The sequence below is a fragment of the Cutaneotrichosporon oleaginosum genome (assembly GCF_008065305.1).
Source record: "Cutaneotrichosporon oleaginosum strain ATCC 20508 chromosome Unknown ATCC20508_contig05, whole genome shotgun sequence".
Taxonomy (NCBI): domain Eukaryota; kingdom Fungi; phylum Basidiomycota; class Tremellomycetes; order Trichosporonales; family Trichosporonaceae; genus Cutaneotrichosporon; species Cutaneotrichosporon oleaginosum.
Window position 1 is genome coordinate 708,603 of NW_027072174.1, and position 18,947 is coordinate 727,549.

Below are 18,947 nucleotides of genomic sequence, written 5' to 3' on the forward strand. Positions count from 1 at the left end.
CGGTCACGAGTGAGTGCGAGGAACCGGCTCTCCACCAACCAGCTCGACGCGGCTGGCAGCTGGCGGTATGTCGCTCACGTGCACCCCCTCCCTGTCGCCCTTGATCGGCACCAACTCCGGCAACCACCGCCGCCAGGCCTCACAGCTGACGCCAACGCACCGCCGTCGATCACTCATCCCTCATCACCCGCGTTTCGCGATACATGACACGAAACTCATATCTACATTCTTTCCATCGCTACTTTCCGCCGGATCCAGCCGCCGCGCCACCCAACCACCCCATTATCCTCACCCACCCCACCATCCTCACCCACCGCGCCCCCCCTCACTCATAACCGCCGCCGCACAAATACCAAGCACGATTCTGTACACTCTGAGCCACCTGCCCTCGCCCCCGCCCTCGCCCTCCCCGATGGCGGACCCACCGACGCCGCCGCTGGCGCGTGAGTTGGGGCTCAGCGCACTCTTCGTCCTCACTGGCGAGCGTAATGTGAGTCGAGAGTCGACGGAAGTTCGCGACGTGATATCCGCCGTTGGGCTGTCGCACTCCGCTGACGTCAGGCCGTTATGGTGTACGTGTCGGAAAGCATCGCCGAGATACTGGGCTACGAGCCGGGCGACCTTGTCGGCAAGACGAGCTACCTCATCTTCCACCCGGACGAGATCCCGTTGTTACGCGAGATTCACTTGTGAGTTTGGCTGGATCTGAAGGGGCGTGTTGGTGCTGACGCGGCGTCATTAACTTGCTTCAAATTATGCCACCTCCTCCCTGCCCCACATCCGCCAAACACCAGCTTCGCCCTCCAGCACGAAAAAGTGGGGTGCATCATGTACATGCGCCTCCTGCACCAGCGGGGCTTCTACGTCGACTGTGCCGTGACATAGTGAGTTGACGGACGACGCCCGGCCGAAGCTGACAATCAGCTCGACAGTATATGATCTGACTGTTGGAATTGTGACTCGTGCAATCAACGGGCCAAACGTCATCCGTGAGGAGGTGCGCGATGGCGCTGACATGCAGGATTGGCAGCGACGGCGCGCGAAGTCGTCGAGGCACGCGGCGGCGTCGACGGCGTAACGATGCAAGTGAGTTCTCCATCTACTCTACGCTCGATCTACCCGGGCCCTTGATCGTCCGATCGCAGAGTCTCATCTCACCTCCCGTTTAACCTTACCACCCCGCTCACACCAGCGCTGGTCGACGCCTCCCGGCTCCCGCTCCCCCACGGCCTCCCCGCTGCCCCCGAACCCCCGCAAACCCTGGGAATCCGATTGGGTGCGCGCGCCACCGAGCCCACGCACCTTTTTCCTCCTGGACCGCTTCACGGACACGGCACGCATCATGTTTGCAAGCAACACGCTGCTGGTCGACGCGGCGACCGACACGAGCTTCTACGCCGTCGTGCGCCCGCAGGACCGCCCGCGCGTGCGCCAGTGGATCGACGCCGCCAAGCTCTGGGCACCGGTCGTGTACGACGAGGAGCGGACGGGCGGGCACGGATATCTTGTGTTCGACGTCATGAAGGTAGGTTTGGCAGTGGGCGGAAGCGGATGGGGATGAGGAGGAGAGGAGAGACGACGGAGGGACAGAGAGGAAAAGCTGACATCAGATCCCCGACCCCCCGCCAGCAGGCCAAGCTGAGCCACAGGGGACCGAGGAAAGCGTGCGCGTCGACGGACAGGAGTTTATCAGCGTCGAGGGCATCTTTACGGCGTCGTCGGATGGCATCGCAGCCATCATCACGCCCGTGACAGATTAGCAGGGTGATGACTTGAGACAGGCGTGGAGGGCTTTCCATCGCATACCACGCCTGACATGGACTTGGCGAGCGGCGGTGGTTGGCGAACACAGAGCATTGAACACTGTATTATCTATAGCATATCTTGGCGTATGAGAGGCGATGAGGCAATGGCAGATGGAGTTGGCGTAAGAATATTGGAGGGAAACAGCTCACATCTCCTCCTGCCCAAGTCTTGACACTCAATACTCCGTCAACGTTCATTGTGAGATCAGCATCAGAGATTCATGTCAGTGACATACACGGACAGCCCGGAGAAAACAGTCCTGCTCGTTGTCACCACCCTTCACAACCCAATGGCGCCGCGCCCCCACACACTCGCGGACGTCTACATCGCCATCTGCAAACTAGTCGTGGCTTGTCCAGGGTATATATCTACCGGTCCAATTGCGGGCTGTAATTCGTGCGTGCAGAGCACTCCTGTTGCAGCGGGGTCGGTGTCTTTGCGGCTAATGAACGTAAGAAAGGGAAAATGTGGGTGGGAGATATACACCCGTGCTGCTTCATCGTCCTATCCTCCTCGCGCACCCTCTTAACCCTCTTATGAGAGCTGCATGGGCTCTGACCGGTCGTCGCCCGTCGTGCGCTCGTACGCTTTTGTCGCAAAATACCTGACATTAGTGGCCCGCATTAATAAAGAGCTCACCGGACATCAGCGTCGGAGTCCTCCTGGAGCTTTCGCAAGGTGGGAAGGATACGGCGCTGAACGAGGTCCTGACCCTCGGGGTCGTTGGAGAGGACGGCGGCCAACGTCTCAAGGCACTTCGCGACGTTGAAGCGGATGTTGGGGATTGGGTCCGAGACAAGGTTCAAAGATGCGTCGAGCACCGTGTCGCGGATAATGGCGGTGTTGAGCGAAGGCGCCATGGTCGTGATCGCGAATATCGTCGTCATGCGGTAAAGGTAGTTGGGGTGCTCGCCCATCTGCAGAACCTTGGGGATGATCGTCGTGCGGGCCCAGTCAACACCGAATACGTCCGTGAGCTTCTTGAGATTGATAGTGGCTGCCTCGCGGATGCTGAACACGGTGTCGCCGAGCCACGACATGCAGAGCGCGCCGAGCTTGTCGTCAAAGAACTTGACGCCGAGCTGCGTTGCAAGCAGCGGGATGTACTCAATAATCGCCTGACGGACGCGCCACTGCTTGTCCTCCGCCAACTCCATGATGGCAGGGAGCAGGGCCTGCGAAAGACGCTCAATGCCAATGACTGCGGTTAGCCAAAGTACCCAACCAATGATGACTGGGACTCACCGTTGTTCACCATCTCAAGCTTGGAGATGAGGTTGAGACGAACCTCACTGAACTCATCCTTAAGCAGGTGAAGGAAGAGAGGCAGAAGGTGCTCAATAGTGGCATCCTTGCCAAGCAACGGGGCGAGGCCGGAAATCTGCATGGCAAGAGCAGCACGGACGTGCTGGCTCGAGTCATTGGACAGCTCCTTCACGCAGGGAAGAAGCTTGTTGAGAATGACGTCGGGGTCAACGAGCTTGCCAAAGCCCGGCACCTGGCCAGCGGCGGCGGTGCGGACCTCAGCCTCCTGGTCCTTGAGGAGGCCAACAAATGCGTTGACCAGCTCCTCGCGAACGATCTCGGGGCCCACCGACTCGGCAAGCCCAACGAACTCGTTCGCAACCATGTAACGGACACGCCAGCTCTTGTCCGAGACGGACGCGCGGAGGGGCTCAAGGAGCTGCGCCTTGGTCTCCTCGTGTGACATGTTGGACGCGAATGCGATAAGGTCGGGGATCGTGAGAAGGCGCACCGAGTCCTGGTCGTCGGCTGCAAGACGGCGGTACAGAGGGATAAGGTCGGTGAGGAGAAGGGTGTGCTGCTGGGGCACCTGGGCGACTGCCTTGGCGAAGGGCTGTGAACGTCAGTCTAGCCATCAGGAGCGACGTACACCAAGAGCACGGGCGGCAGCGCGGCGGACCATGGGGGTATCGTCGGCGACGAGCGTCGAGAAGAGGCGGCGCATCTCGTCCTGCGCCTCGGGGTTGGCCTTGGGGTACGCAGCCGCAAAGAGGGCGCATGCCGACGTGCGCGAGGTGAACCAGTCACCGGTGGAGAGGCGACGCAGGAGAGGTACAAAATGCTCGTCAATCTGCTGAGGCGAGAGGTCCTTGGAGATGTTGGAGATCGACTCGGCGGCCTTGTCGCGCACCAACGTCTCCTCGACGGCAGCGAGGTTCTCGAGAGGACCCAAGATAGTGTACGCATACTGCTTACCGCCGACGTACTCGGTGAAGCTACCCAGCTCCTCGGCGAGCACCAGCAGCACCTCGTCCTCGTCGTCGAGCTGGTCCTAATCGTCAGCGGAGTTCAGGCGCGTGCGCGGCATGTATCTTGATGCCGTACACGGCTGTCGCGGGCGCGCCAAGTGGCACGCAACAGCGGCGTCGTCAACCGCGCCAAACCCACCTGAAGGAAAGGAAGGAGTTCCTCACGCGTCCGGGCAGGGCCGAGCGCGAGGGCGATGGTGCTCAGTCGCTTAATGGAGCTGAGACGGAGCACAACATCCTCTGACTTGAGCTCATCCATGAGCAAGTGAATGGGGTAGAGCGAGCCCGCCTGAGCTGCGGATGGGGACGACATGGTATCTGTGATGTCGTGTTGACGAGTGGGACAATGTCAAAGAGCGAGTTGGTGGAACTAGAGGGGAGGGCGGGAAGCGCCAAAGCAGGAAGGGTGATCGAGTGCTCGTGCAAAGGCGTTTAGGCAAGGGGAAGGGCGGTCGATGCGCTTGTTGGAGGGAAAGCAAGATGCGCGTGGAGGCTGGAGGAGGAGGAGGATAAGGAGAAGAGGCGGGGAGCGTAGGTGGGAGGGAGGGGAGTCTAGATGATGAGAGCGAGAGGGGTGATGAAGAGGAGGTGAGTCGGGATGAGGATGAAGAAGGCGAGTGGTTGAATCGAGGTGTTGGGCTGAGTGGGGGTTGTGACGCGTGCGTGCGGTGTGGCTTCCAGCGCTGGACGCTGGCTGGCTGCTGGCTGGCTGCTGGCTGCTGGCTGGGGTGGTGGGTGGGTAATTGCTCCCGGCTTGATGGCGGGCTTGAGGTGGCCTGGTCTCACCGTAGCACTGGTAGCCTATATCATCCTCCTACTTTTCCACGTGGCATCACTCCCTCTAATATCCCCGCCAGTGTGGCACCAACATCTCCCAACCTCCACCGGACATGTCCACCCTCATTCCCACCTCCACACGCAATCACTTGCAGCATGGTGAGTAACACCCACTCGCTGCACACGCCGCTCATATGCGTTCAAACATGATGCATCTATCCCCTACACTGCGCTCTCTCATACATGGCTCTAGTCGATGTCCATCTCCTGCTGCTCGGCCGGCGGGTCCTGGTCCATCTTGTCGTCCTTAGGAGTCTGGGTCCCAGGGGTCTCGACTTTCGCCCTGGGCTTGGGGCGGTTCATGATCGAGGCCGAAGTGTACTGAACGTCCTCCCTGCGGGTGTTCATCTCCTCAGAAGTGACAACGGGGTTGACGTTCTTGGGCTTCTCGGCCTGGCGGGCGAGCTGGTTCTCAAGCCACGACAGAGTGTTGGCGCACTTCTCAATAACCTTCTGCTTGTCCTCGTCCGAAATGTGCGAGTACTGCTCCTCGCCGTTCTGAGCCTTGCTCAAGAAGTCGTTGCAGACCTCGCGGAGCTGGGCAGCAGCCTTGGGCCGGGCCTCGTTCTCGCGCCAGCGGAGGGCGATGGGGTCGCCGATCTTCTTGAGCGCGTCGAGCTTGGCAACGTACGCCGACTTGGGCGCGTCCTCACCCTCGTCGGTGTAGAGCCAGTCCTCGGCCTCGGTAAGGCCGGCCAGGAGAGTCTCCTTCTCCGAGGCCTGGGCGTAGAGCTTGTAGCGGTCGTCAAGCTTGCCGCGGGTCTCGTAGACGTACTCCTCGAGGGCGTTCTTGCGCTCCTCAGTCTCCATGACAAGCTTGTCCGAAGCGGCCATCTTGCCCTCAGCCTCCTGGTAGTCGTTGATGAGGTTGGAGGGGATGGTGTTGTACTGGGCGATGACCGGGTAGTCGCCCTTGCGAACGAGCTTCTTGACCATCTTCTTCTCCTCCTTCTTGTCCTCGCCCTCGCCGGTCACAATAACCTCCTCCTTCTCAACCTCCTCCACCTGGTAGGCGCCCTCGAAAGAGAGGATGCCGTGAAGGTTAAGACGAGTCTTGACCTTGACGCAGGCAAGGTCGCCCGAGGCGGTCTTCTCAACGTTCTTGACGGTGAAGCGGCCGATCTCGGGGTTGGTGCCCTTCGAGATGTCAGCCGAGGGGTGGTACTTGGCGTCGATCGAGAAGGGGCCCTGGCGGTAGAAAGTGAGGAGCTTGGTCGAGGGGATGTCGTTGCCCTCCTTGAACACGATAAGCTCAGTGTCCTCGTCGGGGTTTCCGGGCTCCTTCTCCCATCCGACCTGGATGGGGTAGGGGGTGATGTCCTGGACGGCAAACTCGCGAACGCGGAAGACGGGCGAGAGCGAGGCGCAAGCGAAGGTGGCACCACGGGCAACAGCCTCGTCCTGGTTGAGGGTGAACGACAGAGGCTTGCCGAAGTAGGCCTGGAGACGCTCCTTGATAGCGGGGACACGGGTCGAGCCACCAACAAGCTCAATCGAGTGGACCTGCTCCTTGGTAAGGCCAGCCTGCTTCAGGGCAGCGTCGAGGGGGCCCTGGAACCGGTCAAGCAGGGGGGCGATCATAGCCTCGAACTCGGCACGGGTGAGCGAGCCGTTGGCATCAATGTCTGGGGCGAGCGACTCGACGTTGATGGGAGCCTCCGTGTTTGCCGAGAGGACCTTCTTGAGGCGCTCACAGCCAGCGGTGAGACGGAAGATGGTCTTAGGCGACGAGAAGCAGTCAATCTTGTACTTGGCGTTGAACTCCTTGGCGAAGTGCTCGACAAGGGCGTAGTCGAAGTTACGGCCACCAAAGTTGCGGTCGTGGGCAACACCCTTGACGACGAGCTGGCCCTTGGAGAAGGCGACAACAGCGACCGAGTAGCACGAGTGGCCGACGTCGACGAAGACGACGTGGCGGGCCTCTTCCTGGGACTCGGGGAGGTCCGACTTTGTGATACCGTAACCGAGGGCGGTGGCGGTGGTGTCGTTGATGAGGCGGAGAGGGTTAAGACCGGCAATCTGGCAGGCGTCAATGAGGGCGCGGCGCTGGATGTCGGTGTAGAAGCCGGGGACGGCGATGACGACGTCCGAGACGGCCTGCTTCAGCTCGGCGGCAGCAGTGTCACGGAGCTTGCCGAGGTAGGCGCCGACGAGCTGGGTGTACGAGAAGTCCTCCTGCTCGCCAAGGTAGTTGACCTTGACACCGACCTGTCCGGCGACGTCGACGAGCTGAGCGTTGATGAACTTCTTCTCCTCGGTCTCAATCTCGGGGTCGTTGGGCGAGCGGCCGATCATGCGCTTGAGCGAGCCAACAGTGTTCTTAAAGTTGGAGGTCTCGGCGGTCTTAGCCGACTCGCCGATGAGGCGCTGTCTAGGAGTGAACGAGACGAGCGAACTGGAAAGGGGAGCGTGCGCGAGAGTGAAGGACAAGGCGTGGCAGGAACCAGAAAGGTGGGGCAGGCGCAGCGTCAGCATTAGGGTACGAGCGAGTAGGCGGGCATGATGGAGCAACTCACGGAGTGGAACGGTTCGACACCTCGTTAGTGATGATGTCGATACCGCGGTGGCGGGCGACACCAATCTTCGAGGACAGGTTGCCGAGATCGATACCGACGACGCTCTGCAGGGTTAGTGACGAACTCCGGGGGGTGCTGAAGGTGATGCGCAATCGCTGGTGCAACGGGGGGACTAGACGTCGACTTTAGCAGCGCAGCAAGCTGCTTGGAACAGCTCATCTGCCGCGCCGGCGTGACCGGCGATAGCCCACGGAGAAGTGCAAAGTCTCGGTAGCCCCGATGCGATGTGGAGCTGCGAGCTGCGAGGTGCGGCTGGAAGTCAAGTTGTGTACTCACGGCCATGGTGATTGATTAGAATGGGTTGTAGAGGGGAGGGGAATGCAAAGTGCTAAGGGGGAAGAGATGCTCTTGTCTTTAGAGCTTTTGAACACGAGCAAGAGGGTGGAGTGGGTGGACGAGTGTGGCGGAGGGAAGGTGGTGAGGAGGGATGAGGTCGGTGGCAGGAATAATATCGGCTGGGGTGGAAAAAGAATCTAGCAAATACTACCGTATTCGACACGCAGCCGCCATTCAAACCCCCCTCTTGGCTGCGGAGAATCCTCCGATCTCCGATGTCCAACTGTGCAATGGACCGTGTCCGTCGGCTGAAAACTTTATCAGAAATATTCACACAGGTACACAGATCCAAGTCGCTGACGTGGCATTACTCACGTGCAGAGCACATGGATGGTTGTAGTTTAGCCTAAATCTTTGGTCAACGTCGGCGGAATCATGTCCTGTCGCGTGTGTCGCACGCGTGAACATGCTGGGAAGTCGAACGCGTCGAAAACCGGACGCGTCGAGTTCAATCCTCCGGTCTGTCACCCAATTATCACGGCTGACCCAGCATGGCACAAAATCCAATGCTTCCCATGACCTCGTAGATGCTTCATATGCACAGCCAACGCACGTCTGCTGCAGTACAGCATGTCAAGGGCCCAGGCCAGCGGCCAAGACATGTAGCAGCACATCACATCAAACTGCTGATCCCTGGCGATCGCGGATGACGACACGCGACGCGAATGTCTTTGCCTTTTTCAGGTATCCTGTATCAGGTATTGCCGTGCCGCGACGCGGGAAAGGGGCAGTTTGCAACTCTAATGCGACTGCCGCCGGAACGCACTTCACGCTCATCGCACTCGCTACAAGTCTTGGCTGTCCCGACGCTTCCGGCATCGTGGTTGGCAGCACCTACTCATGCCACTCACCCACTCCCTGCCCAGAACGCGGGAGGCAGTGTTTCTCCGTTCCTGTGACCTGAGACGCGCTCGACTGACTTTTGCTATCCGTCAAAGCCGGCAAGCTGGTGTGGCCGTCCTCCTCGTCTGATCGTTCTTAACCCCTGCTCTCTCCTCCCCAAGCCCTCGTCCGTCCAGTCTGTCCCAACTACTCACACTCGTTACCCACACTCGTTTACCATGCGCGCCGCCCTCCTCGCCCTCCTCCCCCTCGTCGCCCTCGCCGAGCCTCTCGCCCCCCGCGGCGTCGTCGGCGCCCCGGCCACCGTGCACCCCCGCCAGAACTCGGGCGCCGAGCGCTGGGCCCACGCCCGCAAGCGCGGCGGCGAGTATCATGGCGGAGGCACCAAGAAGTGCCGCCCCCGCCCGAAGCCTGAGCAGCCGCCCGCGGAGGACCAGCAGCCACCTGCCGAGGACCAGCAGCCACCCGCGGAGGACCAGCAGCCTCAGCCAGAGCCCCAGCCCGAACCTCAGCCAGAGCCCCAGCCAGAGCCCCAGCCAGAGCCCCAACCAGAGCCCCAGCCAGAGCCCCAGCCAGAGCCCCAGCCAGAGCCCCAGCCGGAACCCCAGCCAGAGCCTCAGCCAGAGCCCCAGCCGGAGCAGCCGCCCGCCGAGCAGGGCGGCGGCGGCGCGACGTACAACTCGATCCGTACGACGTGGTACCACCCGATCGCGAGCTCGCAGCCAGGCGCGTGCGGGCAGTACCACGACGACAACTCGTGGGTCGTGGCTGTGCGGCAGGACTTCTTCAACAACTACCCCGGCGCCGTGTGGGGCAACTCGTACGCCAACCCCATCTGCGGCAAGCGCGTCCGTCTCGAGTGTGAGTTGATATGACGCGGCAGCGGCTGACATCAGACGAGGGGCGCGTGGTCGAGGCCACCGTCGCTGACTCGTGCGGCTCCGGGTGCCAGAACTACGAGGACCTCGACCTCACCCCCGTCGTGTTCAAGGCGCTGTACCGCGAGGGCAACCCCAACACGGGCGAGCTGTTCAACGTCAAGTGGACCATCTTGGACTAGAGTGGTGATGCCACAAGCGTCAATCTTCATGCTTCTTTGCCACATGCCACCACGCCCTTTGACCCAATGCCGATTCCATCGGCCACGATTTCGCCACGCCCTGTTTCCATCGCCCTTTTGTAGCCACAGCACCTCCTGGTAGGTACGTCTTGGTCTTCATGAACATTACTATTTGTCTTGGTGAAGTGACGTGACGTGTGAGCAGTCGTTAGTACGTATATGAGCTTCATACATGGGTTGGTTAGTCACAATCGGCTCTGTGGTCAATCACATAGCGACATCAACACATCCATCTCAGCGTTCCAACTCCTTCTACTGCACCTTCTTGCCCTTCTCGCGCTTGGCCTTGTTCATGGCCACAATGCGCTGGCTGGCAAGGTTGCGGATACGCTTGTGGAGCGACGGGCGCCAGTTGAAGAGGTAGAAGAGAGCCTCGATCTGGACGAAGAACGGTGCGGTGACGAGTGCTGATGTCAGCTTCCACGAAGCTCCTCTGCACTCACCCTGGGTAAGATTGTCAAAGAGCGCCGGTGCGCGGCCCTCGTACACGAAATGGCCGAGGAACTGCCAGAACCAGCCGTTGAGCCAGACCGCAAGGCCAAAGGGCAGTGCGCTGGCCACAGGGCCGAACGCGTACTGCCACGGCAGCCAGGAGGGGATGTGGTTGGCCAGGTATGTCGCGGTGAGGTACATGGTGGTCATGACCGGGAGGTAGGTCGCGCCGACGACCTCATTGAGGGTGATGTAGTAGATCTGGAAGACGAGGGCGAGGATGAGAGCCACGTTCGGGCGGAATGTCAGATACTCTCCAAGGTCGATGTAGGTGAAGCCGGGGATGTTGATGTGAGCCAGCATGATAAGCGAGGACCTGGGGTGAGCGGTGAGCGGCGAGTGAGTCGGCGAGGCAATGAGCATTGAGAGCGTACACAAGGCACGCAGTGACTGCCGCTTAGTGTACCAGGTATGGTAACCGGCATTAGTAGAGATGCACTCTTAGTATAACAAGCCTGCCGCATGCCCGAATAGTGCAGGGTCGCACGGGCACAGACACCCGCCACCATCCCGTCCCCGCAAGCTAGTGCAAACGCAGACTCACCAGAGAATCTGGGGGATGAAGAGGAAGTGGATGAGCTGGTTCGTCTTGTTGGAGTGGTAGGACATGTAGAACGCGAGCTGTGGTTAGCGCGTCGGCTGTAGGAGACGGGGAGGGGCGATTCGGCAGTGGTGAGGGTCGGGCGGAACGGGGCTCAAGGAGATGGCGGAGAGGCCATATCGAGTGCAACTCATAGTGGCCTCGATATAAGCGGAATGTGAGACATCGCCGCTAGGCAGGCAGCCAGACGCTCAGCAGACAGACGTATACCCACCTCGTTCTGCATGTGCTCGCTGGTGCTGTCGTCGGCTGCGTCGACTTGACGAGCGGCGGGAGTGGTCTTGGTCACGGCTTCGGCCATTGCAGCGAGTGTGATGGTGTGCGAGTGAGTGATGTGGAAGTGGCAAGAGAGGGATCGCCGAAGAATGGAAGATGTCCCCCGGATTGATATAGTGCGGGGACATGACGCATGCCGGCCACCGGCCAATGCCGCTTTCGCAATTGCCGGAATGTTGCACTTGCATCAACATCCTCCGGGCGCCTTTACGTCGCATCGATACGCGGTCATGAGTAGTTATCAGCAGCTATGAGCAGGCGCAGAGCAGTCACCAGCGTCCACAAGCGGTCTCGGAGGACCATGAGCGTCTCGAGCGACCATGAGCGGTCACCAGCGGCCGTCTGCATCCTGCGCACGTTCGTGTCGAGCTCTAAAGTCCTGTATGCATTCTCCGCTGTATACGTCTACACTGTCACAAACAACCGCAGGTCAAAGATCGCCACTCCTCCCGTACACTCTCCGCTGCTCGGGCACTATACCCCTTGCACTCGCGTATTATCTCCTCCACATCTCCAGAACAGCGCCGTTACAGAGCCGAGTGGGGAATCAACTCGCCCTTGATGGCCTTGGACACGTTCTCGGCAAAGTAGTCGATGTTGTGGTCATTCAACCCGGCCATGGAGATACGCCCGTCGCGCGTCATCCAGATGTGCGCATACTTGCCGAGGTTGTCGACCTGTTCGGGGGTCAGGCCAGTGAAGGAGAACATGCCGATCTGGGACTTGATGTGCTCCCACGAGCCGGGGGTCTTGAGCTCGACCAGGCGGTTGTACAGCTTCTCGCGCATGTCGATGATGCGGTCGGCCATCTTCTTCACCTCGCCGAGCCACTGGGCGTATAGCTCGGGGTCGCCAAGGATGGTGGCGACGAGCTGAGCCGGGTGGAGGGGAGGGGAGGAGTAGAGGGGACGGATGACGCGCTTGAGCTGCGAGGTGACGCGCTCCTTCTCGTCCGGAGACGAGGTGATCATCGAGAAGGTGCCGGCGCGTTCGCCGTACAGGCCGAGGTTCTTGGCGAACGACTGGCAAAGAGCGACCTGGTGGCCCTGCTCAACGAAGTAGCGGAGGGCAAAGGCGTCGCGGTCGACGTCACCGGACGCAAAGCCCTGGTAAGCCATGTCGAAGAAGGGGAGGTGGTGCTTGCGGCGGATGATCTGCTCGATCTCCTTCCACTGCTCGGGGGTAGGGTCGACACCGGTGGGGTTCTGCGCGCACGCGTGCAGGAGGATGATGGAGCCGTCGAACGCGTCCTCCAGGTCAGCCTTGAGGCCTTCAAAGTTGAGACCCATGGTCTTGTCGTCGAAGTACCGGTAACGGCGGACGGAGAGGCCAGCCTTCTCGGCGATGGCGGGGTGGGCGCCCCATGTGGGCTTGGGGAGGTAGATGGCGCGGACACCGGGGTAGAAGGCGGCGCAGAACTCCATGCCGATGCGCAGAGCACCCGTGCCCGAGATGGACTGGACAACGGCGACGCGGTTCTCCTGAAGAGGCTTGCTGTCGGGGCCGTACGCGAGCTTGGCGGCGAGGCCGAGGAAGTCGTTCAGGCCAGTGATGGGGAGGTACTCCTTGTCGGTGAGCTGGGCGTGGAGCTTGTCCTCGGCCTTGCGGACCGATTCGAGGACGTAGGGCTTGCCGTTCTCATCGCGCTTTGGGTCAGCGCTCAGTCCTCATGCCAAATCTCGCAGATGACTCACGTAGGCACCTGTTATCGCAATCACGGAGAAAGTTGCGGGCAGAAGGGGACGGTGGTCAGTGCGTGTTCGGCCCGGCGGCCCCGCCATCTCGCGGCCATTGACTTACCGACACCAACGTTGATCTTGTACTTGTTCGTGTCGCGGCGGAATGCCTCGGTGACACCTGGCTGTTAGCTCCGCACCGGGTGGCAATGGAGATCTCGAGAAGAGAAGCTGATGCTCTCCGACTGCGTTATCGCGCCAACCTCCACACGGCACCTGCCACACGCCACACGCCACACACGGACGGAGGTGCGATGGACGGGAAACGCGTGATCGACACACGTTCCGTGCCGTCATGTGTGCGGATCAGCCTGCCATCTTGAGCAACACCCTCAAATCTCCCGCACCGCGCGGAATGGAGCTCGCTGGTGTGCAGAGGAGTTGATGCGGTGGTGCGCAGCCCGAGTCGGATCGGGAGCGAGCGGTCTTCCGCATCTCTCGCTTGGTGGGCGAGCCCTTCGGCCGGGCCCACCGAGCGGCTGCTTCGCCAACCGGGCTCTGCCCAACGAAGCGAGCTTGTGATGTAGTAGGCCCGGTTGACTTGCTCACGCCCAGGATGGCAATGGTCGCAACAGAATCTCCAAAACAGCGAGACGCTGGATGTTCGACGCGACTCACCAAGAATTGGGTCGGGCGGGCTGGCTGTCAGAAATGTCACGCGATCTCCCACAACCGGCTGCTGCCACTCACCCCATGGGCACGCCGCGCCAGAACTCTGTGCAAGATGTGGAGGCCATGGTGACTGTAGTGGGGATGGTGAGGTGGGGGAGGGGAGGGGGACTGTGGGAGTGTTGATGCGTTGCTGAGATGAGCGAGAAGACGTAGCGATGCAAGTCGGAAGTGAGATATACTTGTGGGTGCAATGTGAGCAAGGTGATCCGGGCCGGATTTGTGCCCACCCCAGCTTCCGGTCCAAGCGGTGCGCGGTGACTCTGCGCCCATCAGCGGCTGCTGCTTCTTTACCCGGCCCCCTCTGGCCCCTCACGCTCTCGTTTGCCCTGAAAGCATAGAGGCACCAGAGGTGAGTTACCGGCGGTACGCGGGCTGCTCGGGCTGCGCGGGTTGGAGGAATCGGAGAGGGTTGGGCGGGGCATGGGCGGGCGGCGGGCGAGCGGAGGATGGGTGATTCGAAAACGGCCTGACGAGATTATTTGCCGTTCGAAAAGACTCGCCGTAATCACTCATCCTCCAAACAAAACTCGAAATTATCTTTGACGCAGCATGCAAGCCTGGGCCTCGCCACGACACCGCTACTGCGTCATTTCGAACCGGCCAAGCACTCGTAGATCCGGGCAGCAGAATGCTTATGCTTGCGCTCGCGCTCGTTTCGCGCTGCTGAAGAAAAACTTTCTCATTGTTGCGTTGGCCTTGTTGGGCGACCTCGCCGAGGTAACGCGGAGCCGTGTCATGTCATGCATGGCCTTTTGCTCGCTCAGCTGCGGTTCTGCAACGCTCATTCCATGCATGAGGCCACATGGGGGACATGGCCGTGCCATTTTGGTTTTCGCTCATCGCTCAGTCCGGCTGTCGCGTGTAGGCCCTGCGTCACCACGAGCACTCTGTCTGTCGGCCTGCTGCTGGCTGCCGCTGATGACTGACGGCTTCTGCCCTACCGTACCCTACCTTCTGCAAGCCATAGTCTCATCGTCCGCTCCTCTTCCACTGCGCCGACCGACTCGCTCACTCCCTGCACGACGAGGCGCTCGCCCGACCTCGGATCGGACCGCATGACGTTCCGCAGATTGCCGGATTTAATTGATAACCGGCTCTACCTCCCGACTGCGACTAGAGTTCCTGAAGCACGGTGCGAGCGCGTGCAGAGGAATCCGCGGCATGGTCGCGTCAGCAGATATTTGGCATTGCAGCATGCAGCACAGATACTACTAATCATCGCTCGAGAGCTGAGGGAGCGAGGGCAGGCGAGAGGAGGCCAAGATGCTGATCTAATACATGCATTCCTCGGCCGTGTCGGAAGGGCTGAGGGAGCAGGGGGCCTAGGGGGAGGGGTCAGATCACCGTCGGTGTCAGACACAGTCGGAAGCTGCTGATCGCTCTCGCCTCCGCTGCGATCCAGGTGATGAACGCCCCGGGGTTCGGAGATGCCTCACAGGCGGAAACTCGCGATGGAAGTGCATTGTGTAAGGTTGCAGGATGGAATGTCCGAGGACGGATGGCTCACTCGTTCGATTGTCCCGTATCCTTGGCGGCTTGCTTTCTGTCAGCCCCGCGAGCTCGCACAACCCCATGCATGTCCCGTGCCTCCTACAGGATGCTCGCTCGTCAATGGCTCGCATCACTCGCATCTCTTAGAACCACTTCTGTACTTCTGCAGCGCCATAACGAGATACCCATGGCCCAAGCGGCGTCAATATCTGACCCGCGTTGAGCCGCCTCTCTGCCTATTCGCCGATCCTGGCCATATCTGATCATGATCGAAGCTCGGTGCCCAGCTGCGTGGTCAATGCTCGCCTATACTTGTACCTCGACTGCGGGCACTGCACGCCGCGACACCGTGTCATCTGCGCTTCCGCAATCTCGCTTATGATGCTGGACACCGATTCTCACGCCTTACTCTCGCCCTCGACTCAATAACATTCTGCATAACCGCACTGACAACTACAACCCGAGGGTGCCAGCCCACCAAGCCTCGACGTACCACTCAGCGCTACTCTTTTTCTCTCCTAACGGCCAACAAGGCTCATGTGGAAGTCGGAGTACCGGGCGCCGGCAGGCTTAGCGTCCTCGACGAGGTCCCGAATCTCCCTCTCTTCTTCGCGGGTCAACTCGACATCGCGCGCCCCAAAGTTCTCCTCGACGCGCGCCCCCGTCTTGGTCCCGGGGATGGGGATGGCGCCCTGCGCAATAACCCACGCAAGCGCGAGCTGCGCCGGCGTGCACCCCTTCTTTTCCGCGAGGCGCACGAACGCGTCCACCAACTTGAGGTTGGCGGGGAGATGCTCCTTGTCGAAGCGCGGGATCGAAGCGCGCACGTCGCCCTCCTTGAAGTCGGCGGGGGAACGGACCGCGCCTGTCAGCACGCCCTTGCCCAGTGGCGAGTAGGCGATGATCGTCACGCCGAGCTCGCGCGCCGTTGAGATGAGGCCGGACTGCTCGTGGTCTGTGAACCAGGGCGAGTACTCGATTTGGAGAGCGTCGATGTGTGCGACTGGAGTTAGCGTACACGGGCACGTGGAGGGGATTGCCCGACGAGAGCAATGTGATGATCAGATTATTGCATGATGCCGTGGGCGACCCCATCAACGCTAGACTCACTCTTGCAGGCCTTGCGCAGTGTGTCCGCGTTGCACTCGCTCAAGCCTATGTACTTTGTCTTGCCCTGCGTCTTGAGCTTCTGCAGGGCCGCAATGCTCTCCTCGAGTGGCGTGTCTGGGTCAATGCGGTGGAGGTAGTACAGGTCGGGGTATGACCCGAGGCGTTCGCGCGTGTCCTCGATGTACTGGGCGATGTGGTCCGGCTTGTTCGTCACAGTCATCTGGAACGGCAGGTCGCCCTGTGTAGGCTTCGGAGTGATGTCAAAGCCGCACTTGGACGCGATGAAGAGGCGGTCGCGACAGCCGTTCTCCTTAATGAACTGGCCAATGAGTTTCTCGTTGTGCCCCTTGCCGTACACGACGGCCGTGTCCCAGAAAGTGCAGCCGAGCTCGAGGGCGCGTGCGAGTGTTTTGAGCGAAACGGCGTCGTCGGCCGGACCATAACCTTGCGAGAGACCCATGGCACTGTCGGTTAGCAATGACTGTGGCAGAGGGACTGGAGGAGCCAGGCGGAGCTGCAGTCGATGGGAATGGTGCGGCACTCGGCGGTTGGCGACCGCCGCGAGACTCACCCGAAGCCCGGAACGGGCACCTGGATATCCTGGAACGCAAGAGTCTTGGGCATAATTGTAAGCGGATGTTAGAGGGATGAGGGATGTTAGAGGGATGAGGTAGGAGCTGTTGATATAATGAGCAGAACAGCTGTTAAGAATCGTTCTCATATATATCTCGTTGTCACACACCCTTTCCCCACAATCGTGACATGATGACATCGCTGGTGGAGGTGGAGGCCCGGCTTATGCTCGGATAAATCAACCCAACCTCACCGGTGGTGATCCGGTCACCGGTGACCGGTCTACTTTTAACTCTACACTACAACTAGTCCCAGCACGGCTCACAACTGCGCTACAGGACGACCGGCGATCCAGCGTACGTACCAGAGTATGCGCGGGCGCGCATGGGGTGGCACGGCGGGGGCGGAGGCGGCGTCGCGGGCCACTGGGCGAGCGTCATGTCCCGAAACTGCTGAGCCGCGCTCGGACACATTTCCTGCTCAGAGGCAAAGGTGCGCAAGCTGCGCGAGCTGTACGCTGAGTTTCGGGTCATCATGCTCTCGCGCTCCTCAGGAACAGGAGAGAGAGAGCGGTGCGTAAGGATGAAGGCGTTGTCAAACTCATACTGCGGGGCAATTGCGCCGAAGGAAGAGGTGGAGCTGGTGTAAGAACTTGCGAGCACCCCAGTGGAGGCAGCATGCGGCCTCATTGAGCGGGCGGTGGTAGTGAAGAGGGTGGAGGAGTAGTGTGGAGGAGGGTGGAGGAGGAGTGGAGGTAGTGGAGGTAGTGGAGGTAGTGGAGGAGTGTGGAGGACGTCCAAGTTGCGGTGGAGGCTGGCCTGAAACGTTCCCGCCGCAACGATCCTGGACTCCCTTTCTGTCCCAAATCGTATATCGTGAACTCACCTTGCGTCGTCCTCATACTCCTCGTCGTCTGGTGGCCCGACGCACACGCCCTCGTCGACCTCATGCCGCGGCGGGAGTGGAGGCGGGCAGCGCGGCGTGCCCGGGCTACCTCTAACTGCACTGGGCGAGTACGGTGGCAGTGTAGAGATGTGAGTGCCGCTGCTCTGACCATCGGTCGCGCTGGATGTGACGCTCTTTAGGCTGCCTTTGCCCTTGACCTCGTGTATGAGTGGGGAGGGAGCAGCGGGGGAAGGAGGAGCCCGCTTTTGGCGCACGCGGACACGATAAATCTGGTGTGAGCCAGAACCAGCACGCAGCGTTGCACCAGCTTCAAGATAAGTTGGGGGGGAACGTGTGAAGGAAAGAGAGGTGCGTGGCGAGGTCACAGTGTCGGAGCCTGTCGTAACTCGGCCGGAAAGGAGTCCGTGGGGGGGGGAGGGAGGAAGGTCGCACAGGTCGCGCGCCCTGTCGTCGCAGACGAAGAACCGAAGTGATGCCCATGTCGGGAAGACTTACCATGAACGCAAGGACTACCAGCACAACCACAGCGACGGGCACGGCAATGGCGAGGATGAGGGTGAGTTTATTCTTCCCTCCCTCTCTGGGACTGGGCGCGGGGACTGCGCGCATGGCAGCAGCGCATTCGGACAGTGCCGGGTCACAGCTCGCACAGTTGAGGCAGTCGACGGCGATCGTGCCGCTGCGCGTCGAGAGGCGGGGCATGGTGGGTGATTGGAAGTGGACGACAGAAAGGAGGAAGGAGGGAGAGAGTGCGGAGGGCTCAGCCCTCGGACGGCGTGCAGATCGTGCAGGTTATGACTGCTGCCTTGGAGGGCAGAGGAATGTGGAGATCTGACGAGGCGGCGTTGGAAATGAAGCGAGACGAGGTGTGTACCGGACAGCAAAGACGAGAGGAGCAGAAGATGAAGATGAGAAAGGTGAGAAAGAGGAGAACGAGGAGAAAGGCGACGAAAGAGGGCAGTGAGGGAGGAGGGAAAGGATAAAGGATGGGATGAGTGTATGAGGTGAAGGGATGTCGTTTGAGGCAGGCCGTAGTTGAGAGGGGCGAACGCACCGACCATACTTCTCGACCCACGGATCCCCATATCGCCATGTCCTCACCTTGAGTATCCCCGTCTGCTGCCTTTGGTGCGCTGGTGCATCGTGTATGGGGCAATTGGTGGCTGCAGGCTGCAAGCTGCAGGCGTGCTACTGTGCACACACCACATCGTTTTCCGGTCTTCCACTATCCTCCATTCCCCTCCTCACTCAATGCGCCACTCAGGCCACAAAATAGGTGGGTGACGACATGCACATGCC

The 18,947-nt window shown here is 60.6% G+C and overlaps 7 protein-coding genes across 7 annotated transcripts; 2 read left to right on the plus strand and 5 right to left on the minus strand.

Moving 5' to 3' along the window:
* Positions 1 to 412: 412 nt before the first annotated feature.
* On the plus strand, positions 413 to 1,760 carry COLE_05810 (uncharacterized protein; the record flags this gene model as incomplete). The annotated part of the gene is made up of 7 exons (XM_018420943.2): positions 413 to 490; positions 562 to 689; positions 795 to 884; positions 925 to 989; positions 1,022 to 1,086; positions 1,193 to 1,525; positions 1,611 to 1,760. 7 exons carry the CDS (start codon positions 413 to 415, stop codon positions 1,758 to 1,760), a joined length of 909 nt encoding a protein of 302 aa, XP_018276849.1.
* A 580-nt stretch (positions 1,761 to 2,340) lies between these two features.
* On the minus strand, positions 2,341 to 4,392 carry COLE_05811 (uncharacterized protein; the record flags this gene model as incomplete). The annotated part of the gene is made up of 5 exons (XM_018423944.2): positions 2,341 to 2,410; positions 2,446 to 3,007; positions 3,052 to 3,664; positions 3,701 to 4,102; positions 4,219 to 4,392. 5 exons carry the CDS (start codon positions 4,390 to 4,392, stop codon positions 2,341 to 2,343), a joined length of 1,821 nt encoding a protein of 606 aa, XP_018276848.1.
* A 4,497-nt stretch (positions 4,393 to 8,889) lies between these two features.
* On the plus strand, positions 8,890 to 9,731 carry COLE_05812 (uncharacterized protein; the record flags this gene model as incomplete). Its single annotated transcript, XM_018426885.2, has 2 exons — positions 8,890 to 9,532; positions 9,568 to 9,731. The coding sequence occupies 2 exons, from the start codon at positions 8,890 to 8,892 to the stop codon at positions 9,729 to 9,731; spliced, it is 807 nt and encodes a 268-aa protein (XP_018276846.1).
* A 312-nt stretch (positions 9,732 to 10,043) lies between these two features.
* Positions 10,044 to 10,892, minus strand: COLE_05813 (uncharacterized protein; the record flags this gene model as incomplete). The annotated part of the gene is made up of 3 exons (XM_018421490.2): positions 10,044 to 10,198; positions 10,235 to 10,599; positions 10,828 to 10,892. The coding sequence occupies 3 exons, from the start codon at positions 10,890 to 10,892 to the stop codon at positions 10,044 to 10,046; spliced, it is 585 nt and encodes a 194-aa protein (XP_018276845.1).
* A 4,685-nt stretch (positions 10,893 to 15,577) lies between these two features.
* COLE_05814 (uncharacterized protein) lies at positions 15,578 to 16,793 on the minus strand (the record flags this gene model as incomplete). Its single annotated transcript, XM_018423941.2, has 3 exons — positions 15,578 to 16,062; positions 16,170 to 16,633; positions 16,741 to 16,793. The coding sequence occupies 3 exons, from the start codon at positions 16,791 to 16,793 to the stop codon at positions 15,578 to 15,580; spliced, it is 1,002 nt and encodes a 333-aa protein (XP_018276843.1).
* A 634-nt stretch (positions 16,794 to 17,427) lies between these two features.
* Positions 17,428 to 17,799, minus strand: COLE_05815 (uncharacterized protein; the record flags this gene model as incomplete). Its single annotated transcript, XM_018419624.2, has 1 exon — positions 17,428 to 17,799. One exon carries the CDS (start codon positions 17,797 to 17,799, stop codon positions 17,428 to 17,430), a length of 372 nt encoding a protein of 123 aa, XP_018276842.1.
* A 158-nt stretch (positions 17,800 to 17,957) lies between these two features.
* On the minus strand, positions 17,958 to 18,350 carry COLE_05816 (uncharacterized protein; the record flags this gene model as incomplete). The annotated part of the gene is made up of 1 exon (XM_018423940.2): positions 17,958 to 18,350. The coding sequence occupies one exon, from the start codon at positions 18,348 to 18,350 to the stop codon at positions 17,958 to 17,960; it is 393 nt and encodes a 130-aa protein (XP_018276841.1).
* Between the last annotated feature and the right edge of the window lie 597 nt (positions 18,351 to 18,947).